At 44.6% G+C, this 10,534-nt stretch overlaps 1 protein-coding gene across 1 annotated transcript in view; it reads left to right on the forward strand.

The window, feature by feature from the left end:
- KDR (kinase insert domain receptor (a type III receptor tyrosine kinase)) overlaps nt 1-10,534 on the forward strand; it is a gene marked incomplete at its 3' end in the record, with an annotated part of 29,834 nt that overhangs the window by 14,713 nt on the left and 4,587 nt on the right. Inside the window, exons 17-27 of the mRNA XM_010292835.1 lie at nt 99-234; nt 506-610; nt 1,826-1,939; nt 3,157-3,245; nt 4,946-5,102; nt 6,469-6,569; nt 7,908-8,030; nt 8,176-8,287; nt 8,679-8,778; nt 8,895-9,000; nt 10,385-10,532. Coding sequence (XP_010291137.1) covers nt 99-234; nt 506-610; nt 1,826-1,939; nt 3,157-3,245; nt 4,946-5,102; nt 6,469-6,569; nt 7,908-8,030; nt 8,176-8,287; nt 8,679-8,778; nt 8,895-9,000; nt 10,385-10,532 — 1,291 coding nt within the window. The remainder of the gene's footprint in view (nt 1-98; nt 235-505; nt 611-1,825; nt 1,940-3,156; nt 3,246-4,945; nt 5,103-6,468; nt 6,570-7,907; nt 8,031-8,175; nt 8,288-8,678; nt 8,779-8,894; nt 9,001-10,384; nt 10,533-10,534) is intronic.

A 10,534-nucleotide genomic window follows, 5' to 3' on the forward strand; every position in this document is an offset into this window, starting at 1 on the left:
CTGGGAAATAGCGGAACACTACAAAGTGAGAAAATGGCACTTTGCCTGCACATCGCCAGCAAAAAATCTGTGCAACTACAACTAATACCATTTTCCAGGCCAATGGAGGGGACATGAAGACTGGCTACTTGTCAATCATCATGGATCCTGATGAAATCCCTATAGACGAGCACTGCGAACGGCTCCCATATGATGCCAGCAAGTGGGAGTTTCCCAGAGACCGGCTAAAGCTAGGTGTGTCTTCATTGCGTGAGCCATTTAGCGACGCTGCAGCCAGCCCGGTGCTGGGGGGTGTTTCAGGTCCTGGCTTGCCTCGGGGCTGCCCTGATGCAGGACCCCTGGGTGGGCTCTCTGGTCCCATAGGATATAATGCATCCTCTCCCCATTATCAGCCTGCTGTTAATTTCTGAAACATAAATTCGGTTTAGAGTTGCTTTTTATTCTGCATCTTTTGCCCGCTGTGCCAGGCAAATAAACTGGAATATATTCACCTTCTCACTTCAAGGTAAACCTCTTGGGCGTGGAGCTTTTGGCCAGGTCATAGAAGCGGACGCATTCGGGATCGACAAAACGGCTACCTGCAAAACAGTGGCAGTCAAAATGCTTAAAGGTAAAAATGATGACTAAAACCTCACCTTGAATACACAGTATAGGGTTAATTGCCAGTACTATAACCATCAGATAGAAAAAAACATCAAAATGTTTGTACGGTATATACAAGTTTAGCTTAACAGTTGGTGTCATGAAGCAATGATTAGGGAAAGTACCTCTACCTCATCGATACCTGGAGCAATGCATGGTTTCTTAGCCACCACTTCATAGATACTCTGGTTCAGAACATAAGCTTGCTCCTGCAAGCAATTTGCACGTGTCCGTGTTTGCCTTATGCAGCCCACTAGGGAGCTTTCTGCAAGTCCCAGGCAATGGCTTAGGCACGCTCCAAAACGAGTAGTAGTTTTGAACAGCTTTCTCCTCACTTTAAATCATATTATAGTGCCTCGCCTTTGCCACAAGGAAGTTGGAAGCTGCGGTTCCCAGACACTGTTCCTGAGGAGAATGTAGCTGGGGCAGGAAAATGGGGCCGCCCGTGGCTGTGGGCAGTATCCCACCCTGTGGTGTACTGAAGGAAGGGTGGAAAAGCTGGGGGACGTCTGTCAGTCCGGTCCGAGCCGTCACAAGCATGGGCAAGACCTGTGGCACCCTCGTTGCAATGGGATGAGCATGCAGTAACGGCAATAAAAATTAGGAAACCCTGCCTCTCCAGCTTCCCAGTGCTCTGGCAGAGCAGGAGCTCCAGACAGCTGCCTCCTTTGCCCCCACTTCTTCTTTCCTCTTCCCCTTCTGTCCCTGCGGGGTGAGGACACCAGTCATGCCTCCAGGCTTTTGATGAGGCTGCAGGGTCAGGCATGTTTGGCCCTGGCCCTATCTCCCCCAGCCCGTGGACCCGTTGGGCCCTTAGCATGGACCCCAACAACAGCTATGGGACAATGTTTCCAGCTCTTCTTGGCTGGGAGGGTCAAACAGGAGAGTACAAACTGCTCAAAAGGTCTGTAAGAAAAAAGATGTTTGCTAATCTGGATTGTTTCTGTCCCTGTTCTGATGTACTTCCCTTGGTGAACTTTGGAAAATGTTTAAAAGCAAAGCAAAACCAACCTTGGCATGCATGTGTTAGCTTTCATCAGTGTCCTGCAGCATAGCTGACCCAGGCTACCAACAAACAAGACTTCTCATGAGATGGGCTGGAAAAATAACAGAAGGGAATGCAGAGGAGGGGAAAACTTCTCTGTCTGTGATGCTCCTGATCTGTGTTGTTTTACCTCTGCAGAGGGTGCAACCCATAGTGAGCACAGAGCACTTATGTCGGAGCTGAAGATCCTCATTCATATTGGCCATCATCTCAACGTTGTCAATTTACTTGGAGCCTGCACTAAACCAGGAGGTGAGTAATTTCTCAGTGGGAAGGTGCTAATGAAAACCCTGTTTCTGTCACTTCTGCTGCAGAAAAATTAAGGGTTGGGAGAAATTGTCATCTTTTAAAAAAAAATAAAAATCTGATAAGAATGAGCAGGTCCAGAGGTGGGATAAGAGCTCAGAAGCCCTGAGTGCTATATCCAGCTCCATCCCTTTGTGGTTCTGTCACTCTGCTTTTCTGTACCTCAGATCCGCTTTTATAGTGGACACTCAACGTGTAACAGACTTTGGGTCTGAGTCTAGTACCAGATTTCATGAATTGGTCTTGTTCTTGTCACCGGCTACAGGGCAACTGCAAGTTGTGACTTCCCTCCCTGGCTTTGGATGGGCTGTGGGTGCCTCTGTGTGTGTGTGTGGGAGGCGGGGTTGCAATCTGGAGTCCAGCTCTGGGTGGATGAACCTATTTTATTTTATAATCAGGGACAGATGTTTCATTTAAGAAATCCAGCACTGCACACTAATTTGGAAGAAATTCAGTGTAAAGTCAGTCAGTAATAATTTTTCAGGGAAGCTGACTTGTTGGCTTACTGTGGGATCAGAATTTAATTATTAAAGTTCCATGACAGAAGTGCAGTAGTTGAGGGAAACATAATCTGTAATTTTTTTTTCCTTATTTATTCCATAATAAAAGAGATATGGCCAGTATCTGGAATCTAGGATGGAAATGTATCGTTGTAGCCTATGCCCATATGAAGCAATTTGATCATGAAATAACACATTTGGACTATACGTTAAGGCATCTGTGTCTGAAACCAAGATTCTTGTTTTAAGTTTTTGGGACTTAAACTGCCTGCACAAACATGCATGGATAACTGTGTGTGTATTTTACTGCAGATGAGTGGTTAATTCTGCTGAAGTTCACTCAAATATGTATGTCGCATCCTTACAATGTCCGTTAGCATGGGCAGTTATTGGCACTTTAAGTATAAGCACATTACTACGTATTTTCACATAAAAAAATGTGATTTTCAAAAGCATGTGCTTTCTTTTCCTTCCTTATACAGCAGAAAAGGCATAATTTCCCTGCTTTGATTAGATTTTTTTTTTTTAATTACTGATAGTTTTAAAAACTTCTGGGTAGTAGAATGCTTTTTGAAATGTATGTATTTCTAGCCACAAATTATGCTGTGAGATAAGGTGGGATATAAATGGTCTTTCTAAGGAATGGCTTTATGTGTTACATAGGACCACTCATGGTGATCGTGGAATATTGCAAGTTTGGAAATCTATCAGCTTACCTACGGAGCAAGAGGAGTGAATTTGTCCCATACAAGGTAAGGAGTCAAGGTTAACGGCATAATGTTTGATTTGGTGGGGTTTTTCCACACACGATATTTCTGTTTCTAGCGCCGACTGTAGTGGCAGTCCCTGGGGATGCCGAATATCTAGTACTTCTCATGGGAATGAGAGATGGCAAAGACATCAGAGGTCATCTAGTCTTTCCCCTGGCCCCTGCAATGTAGCTATTTTGTTATTGTTAGCTTAAAATGTGCAAAGGAACTGGGCTTCCAGTATTTCCCTTGGCAGATTATTCTACACTTGGCCCTATCTGTCAGGAAGCTTTTTCTGATTATCAGCCTGAATTTTTTCCTTTCTTACTTGAGCTCCAGACCACCTTAAATAACTACACTCCCTGCTTAATGTATATATCCATCAGATATCCATAGGTATCTTCTACCACGTGATTATCCTTTCCACTGTCCCCTTGGCTCATTGCTGAAGCAGGCTATACTTTTTTTTTTTTGTTAATCATTTTGTGTAATTGATGTATCTCATGAGTTTACGTTCAGCTTTTCACCTCCCAAGCCCTTTGCAAAGGGGAGCTGCCATCGCAGCACCCCCTCTTTGCCCCCCAGTTTGAAATGAGGGGGAGGATGGAGGTTGGCATTTTCAAACTCATTTCTGCAAAAGGGGGTCTGATTTCTGGAGAGGGTTGGGAAGGTCCATCCCCTTCAGGGTCAAACACTGGATGAAGAGCGTGGGCATCATGCTTGGGACCCTACCCTTTTTCACCCACAGCTGGGAAGGAGGCCCCCGGGCTGTGCTCCGCCGTGCTGGTAGACCTGAGCTTCAGCCTTCCTGCAGCTGCCCTGTTTAGATAAGAGCTTCTTCAAACTTGTTGCTTCTCCAGGGGGTTATTTTTCTTTATCCTTGGAGTCGTTGTTTACTATTTTATGTTGGCACAGGCAGCTCGCTGCATCCTCTTGTGAGGTAAAAAGGATAAACAAATATCTGAGAGGCCTTGAAGGAAGAGGCAGGGTTTCACAAGGGTGCTGACCCTTGCTTACACAAGCGGTGGGGATGGGAATCATCAATGGAAAAAAACAGCCCTGCTAGGGGAGAAAAGTCACCAAACTGAAGCAGGAGGAAATGGAAACGTGGTGGAGAAAGCCTTCGGGGCTGGCATCCTCCTTAGAGGTGTTCAGTGGCTTAGGGGAAGAAGGAGATAAATCAAATTTTGAGGGCCACTAGGGTTTTGGCCAAGGTAGACGTTTAGCAGAAGGGTCTTTGCAGCAGCGGGAGGTAAAGCTGTAGTGGTATGGAGAGGCTGGAGAATATGAGAGGGGGTTCGGCAGTATCCACACATGCTTCTCAAGTGGTGGGCACCAGGGGACTGAGAAGGCCAGCTCCTGAGTGTGGATTTCTTCTGAAGTGTGTGGAGATGGTGCTGGGGGGAAGCTGGGAGGACATGGGAGCAGGCTGAAGCCGTGCTGTGGAGTGGCAAGGGGTGCTCAAGCCGGTGAGCCCACGTGGCCATGGGTTGGGGTTTGCGGGCGCTGACACCACGCCAGCCTGGAGCTCCAACCAGAGCTGGCTTGGAGACTAGTGGCGAGCCATGCCGCTGCTGGGCTGCCCTCCCTGCCTTCAGGGGTGCCCGTGGCACAGACCGTGGGGAGTGCCATTGCCTCTCCCGAGGAAGCTTCTGGCACGCTTTCTGCTTCTGATTTCTCCCACCCTCCCCTCCCATTTCTAGACCAAAAGTGCCAGGTTTCGTCAGGGGAAGGAGAACTATGTTGGTGACATCTCCGCAGACCTGAAGCGACGGTTGGACAGCATCACGAGCAGCCAGAGCTCAGCAAGCTCCGGCTTTGTGGAGGAGCGGTCCCTGAGTGACGTGGAAGAGGAGGACGGTACGATATGTCTTCCCCTGATGCTGCAATAGCTGTCGTTGGCAGGGGGTATAAGGGGCATGGGGGACGGAGCGATTTGCAAAGCTCCCTCAAAGCTGTGTGCAGGGTATTTCCCGGATGACCAAAGTTCCCGAGCTATGGATCATCTAATTCAGCATCCCAAACCCCTCAGCCCAATCCCAGGTAATGTCCCATCTGAAAAGGGTGCATTTTTAGTGCACTGCCTTTTGGAGATCTGCCTGTTATCATCAAATCCCATCTGCTTCACTGCTTTTTAGCAGAGTTGATTTGCCTTCCCTCTGCGCAGGTGGTCTGTCAGGAACAGGAAACCTGAATTATCCGCTCATTCAAAGCCTCCCGTGGATATACGTACCCTCTGCAGCGGTTTCACTGATGTGTTTGCCGTGTTCTCCTTTGGCAGAGACAGCACACAGTGTTGCCCAACATGTTTCAGAGACTGCTGATTTCAGCAAGTGGTGGGATCAGACTGGTCAGGAGGGAGGCCATAGCTCAACTGCCTGTACCTCGACTTCTACTAAAAATCATTTAATGCAAAGAAAAGCGTCAGTATGTTAACAGGGAAAATGATCTTACGGTTTCAATGTGATCCTAATGGGTAATGTCAGGCATGCACTTTATGCATTTCCACACCATTTTGGTCCTTTTCAGACCTCTCTGGTGTAACCACTGACCCTCTGAGCTGGGATGTTGTAGTGAAGCATGTAGACCTAAAGCAGGCCTTGAGGTGAGGGTTGTAGCAACCAGTGTTGTAGTTCTTGGTAATTTTTTTCTTAAAATCAAGAGCTGAGCAAAGACATCAAGTTGTTCATTTCATCAGGAACTAAATGCCTAGGAATCTTTGCTGGATACTTGAGTACATAATTCCTCCAGGTCACTAGAGGATGAAGTTAGGCTTATACTACCCTAAATTAGCGGAGCTTTTTGCCAAACTCAAGTTCTCCCCATGGCATATTCTTCCCCTGTAAGGACTAGGTGGGGCCTCCCTCTCATCGGTTTCCAAATCCATCTGCTGAAACCACAGCGAGCCTTTCCTGTCCTAGGAACTTGTGAGCTGGGTTTTGGTTGTTTTTCTTTTGAGATTGTTTAGCAAATCTTTCCTCTGGTGGGTACTCTGGAAATAAGCAAGGAGACCTGGAGTATAACCCATTATCTCGAAGTTTCTTTTACACAGGACTAGTTTTGTGTGAAATGGGTTGTTAGTGATAATCATACAGCAAAAAAAAGGGCTCAGATTGCTCTTCTAGTTCAATGTGGCATAAGGTTAAGATGGGCATTTACCTAAGAAGCAGTTGTGGGTGAAATCAGTGACAAAGGACATATTTGACTGTCGTCTGATCCTTTGCAGCTGGTCCTGAAGACCTTTGCAAGAACCCTTTGACCATGGAGGACCTCATCTGTTATAGCTTCCAGGTGGCGAGGGGAATGGAGTTCTTGGCTTCACGCAAAGTAAGGAACTTCTCAGGAAGAGTGGCATGTTATTTATTTGACTGTGGGAAATAGTGCTGTAGGTCTATAGAAGGAAATGGCATGTTCATCTTTGGACTAGCAGTCATCCGCAACACTTTTCTTTTTGCCCCAAGACATACCCGAATCTTTAATACTACAGAGTGAAACAGCTCATGCATTTATTGACACAAATGTTGGTGATCTGTATAAGTTTGTGGGTCACCGATTCATAGAATGATTAAGTAGTTGGAGGAGGGGGCTTGACTTATGAGGACGATTAAAGGAATTAGGGACAAATCCCTGGTAGCCGTAGCTAGAGTAAAGGAGTTTGCTCTGAGGAGGTTGCCTGTAACTTGTGCAGTGGGATTGGAAGGGCAGTGTGAGGAGAGCTAATGCTCACCTATGAAACTTCATGGATGACTCCTTGGGGAGTCTCTTGCCAAAGACACCCTAGCAGTCAATAGCAACTCACCTGGATTTTGGCCTTCTGTAAGTGCTTTTCTGTGGTTTGATCCTAAATACATGTAGTACATGTTTCAAAGGATGTAAATTCCAGCAAGAGAGAGGAATTGCCTGCAGTTGTATAGGAACAAAAAGTACTTAGAAAAGGGAAAAGGAAATAGAAGCAAGGAATAGAACACTGCTCTCGAGGGCAGGCTCGGTGTTCGAGAGCAGACTTCAGAGTCTTTTCTGAAAACAGGTATTTGTCTACGTTTCATACGTCCTGGTTGGTGTGTATATGTAAAAATACGTCTTTCCAGGATCTTAATTTCTAGTCCATACTAGACTAGACTGCAACCACTTTCAGAGCGTGGCTTTTTTACTTCAAGCTATTGAAGCTTGAGTTTTGAAGTCTTTGGATTGTTGGCTAAGCTGTCATTCTGCATAGGTAAAGGCATAGACTTTTCTATCTGTAGTCAAGATTAGTTTGTGTTGGAAGCAAATCAGCGTTTTAGCATGGTATGTTTTTCAGGGAGAGAGTGGAGTACGGGGATTTCAGTGAGCCTAAGTAAATTTAAAGGTAATCAGATCTGAACCTGTTTTGTGTCAGCTTCTTAGGATAATTAATTAGCTAACTTCAAAAGCCCTCTCTGCATAGTGGATAAACAGATGTATGTTTGGACTTGGGAACACAAGTCTCCCTGAGCCAAATCAGTTGTGACCATCAAAAAAGCACTTAAAATCACTAACTGTTGATGCTGAGGTTTCTTTTTCTTAAAAGGTTTTAAGGATTATCTGGCCTTTGAGGGTAGGAGAGCACATATGTGAAAGAGATCAGCCCCGTGGACGGAGCTGTGACGACAGGCAGTGTATGAAGTTGTTTACTTCTCTTTGCAGTGCATCCACAGGGACCTGGCTGCTCGTAATATCCTCTTGTCAGACAATAATGTGGTCAAAATCTGTGATTTTGGCTTGGCTCGAGACATCTACAAAGATCCAGACTACGTCAGGAAAGGAGATGTAAGTTTCAGATTCTCTATTTGAGAGAGAATTAATATGAAGTCAAGACTCCCTTTTTTTTTTTTTTTTTTGCCTTAAATGGGTCTGTGGAAACTCAGTGTTTTGCTAAATTGTGATACCTTTTTGTTTACGGAAATGCTTTCAGGCCAGACTGCCCCTAAAATGGATGGCACCAGAAACCATTTTTGATAGAGTATATACCATTCAGAGTGATGTATGGTCCTTTGGAGTTCTGCTGTGGGAAATATTTTCATTAGGTGAGTCACGAATTTTACTGAGCCATCTTAAATTTTAAACAACGGAGTCTGAAGAAAACAGTCAAAATGTTCTTGGATCCTCTTTAACATTTGTTTTTACTTCTTGAAAATTTCCTGCTTATTCTCTCCATCAAAATAAAATACTTAAGTTTCCTTAAAAATGCAAATGTAGGAACATCGACTTGAAATGCTTCTTCATACAATTCCAGTACGTGATTATGTGCCTCATTTACTCAATCAGTTGCTGTTGCCATCATAAATATAAATTGTTTGCACATCCAAATATACTGAATTACCTTATTAACTTGGGCCATAGCAAATTATCTGTTTGAAAATTAATCCCAGAATTTAAGAATCTAATGCATTAGAATTACCATTGCTCTCATTTTAGGCGCGTCGCCGTACCCTGGAGTGAAAATTGATGAGGAATTTTGCAGAAGACTGAAAGAAGGGACAAGAATGAGAGCGCCAGACTACACAACACCAGAAATGTGAGAAACTGTTCTTCCAGCTGCCCACGTTTACTTCACAATAATAGCAGGTGCTTGAGCAAGCAGTAGGTGCTGTTTTCTTTATGTTGATATTTTAATGGGCTTTGTTCTTCTAGGTACCAAACAATGCTGGATTGCTGGCATGGAGATCCTAAGCAGAGACCGACTTTTTCAGAGCTGGTGGAGCACCTGGGGAACTTACTGCAAGCCAACGTCCGTCAGGTACATGAAATGTATTCTCTGGTTGCTAAAACGACCAGCTGAACCCTGCCTGTCCCGCCAGCCACCGTGAAATCGCACAGCCGGGTACTACCCGCTGGAGCCATCAGGGAGCCTGGGCTTCTTCCACCGCTCCCGTTACCGACCAGCAGTCGGGGCGACTTGCAGAGAAGAATGACTTAGGAGGGGAAAGATCGCAGAGGTCTGTTGTGGTAACCAAAAGCCACCTTGCCCTGCCGGCAAGGGCCTCCCGTGACACCACCGCTGTGGTTACTCAGCTGTCTTGCGGGGGAGTTGGTGGCACAGGCTCAACTCCCTGCTCTGCTGCAGAGCAGCTTGAATCTTTCGTTACCAGAGAATCATAGACCGGCTGAGGTTGGAAGGGACCTCTGGAGGTCATTGGCCCCAAACCCTCAAGCGCCTACAGCCGGTTGCCCAGGACCATGTCCAGATGGTTTTTTAATATCTCCAAGGATGGAAACTCCACAGCCTCCCTGGGCAACCTGTGCCAATGCTCAGTCACCCTCACAGTAAAAAAAAGTGTTTCCGTGTATGTTCAGGACATACTGTATGTATATTTGCCCATAACCTAATACGGTTGGATTACTAACGAGTTAGAGTCTCCTGTCATGAACTGTAGTCTTCTGTGACTATAAAAGGCAAACATGATTTACTGTCTGATAACTAATAGCTAATAGCACGTGTCATATTGTAGTCCAAAAGGGATAGATGCAAAAAAATTAGAGAGAAAGGGATAATCTACAAAATTATTTCTTATGGGACTATAAATAGGTATGCAGTATCGAAGGATGCGTAATCCTTTTTTTCACTTCATACTTTAGAGCAGAAATGTAAACAAGTGGAATAAATTTTTTAAAATGTTATTCTTTTTATTCACATCAAGTTAGATGCCAAAGTACTGACAGAAAACTTCCCTTTTTGCTATCTCCATTTAATTTTTTTTTTCATTTACTTCTTATACTTAATTTAGGCTTTATGATTCATATGCTGTAGTCCAACTCAATCTCACTTTCAGTTTAATGTTATTTTTTTTCCCTCAGGGTCATGTTCTTTGTGTCATTGCAATTCAAACATTACTCAAATTTAAATTTCTTATTTCAAAGACGTTAAGAGAAAGTTCAGTTTACACATTATGTTACAGTATGTCATATAAAAATCTCAAATTTCTTATTGAAAAGTATTTTTACTAAGTTTCTCCCTTTTTTGAAGCTGCTCCTGTGAGGGTGGTATAATGCTCATAGTTTAATAAAACAACAAAGGAAGCTCTGTTGGACTGATGCATTCTCCATGTACGTGTATGTAGCTGTTCATCTGTGTATCTCTTTAGCCTGATTTAATTTTTGTATTTTTTCACTGCATTTTACAGGATGGTAAAGACTACGTTGTCCTTCCTTTGTCAGTATCGCTGAATATGGAAGAGGATTCAGGTCTCTCTCTCCCAACTTCACCTGCTTCCTGTAGGGAGGAAGAGGAAGTCTGTGATCCTAAATTCCATTATGACAACACAGAAGGAAAT

The sequence above is a fragment of the Phaethon lepturus genome, unplaced genomic scaffold (genome assembly GCF_000687285.1).
Source record: "Phaethon lepturus isolate BGI_N335 unplaced genomic scaffold, ASM68728v1 scaffold43918, whole genome shotgun sequence".
Taxonomy (NCBI): domain Eukaryota; kingdom Metazoa; phylum Chordata; class Aves; order Phaethontiformes; family Phaethontidae; genus Phaethon; species Phaethon lepturus.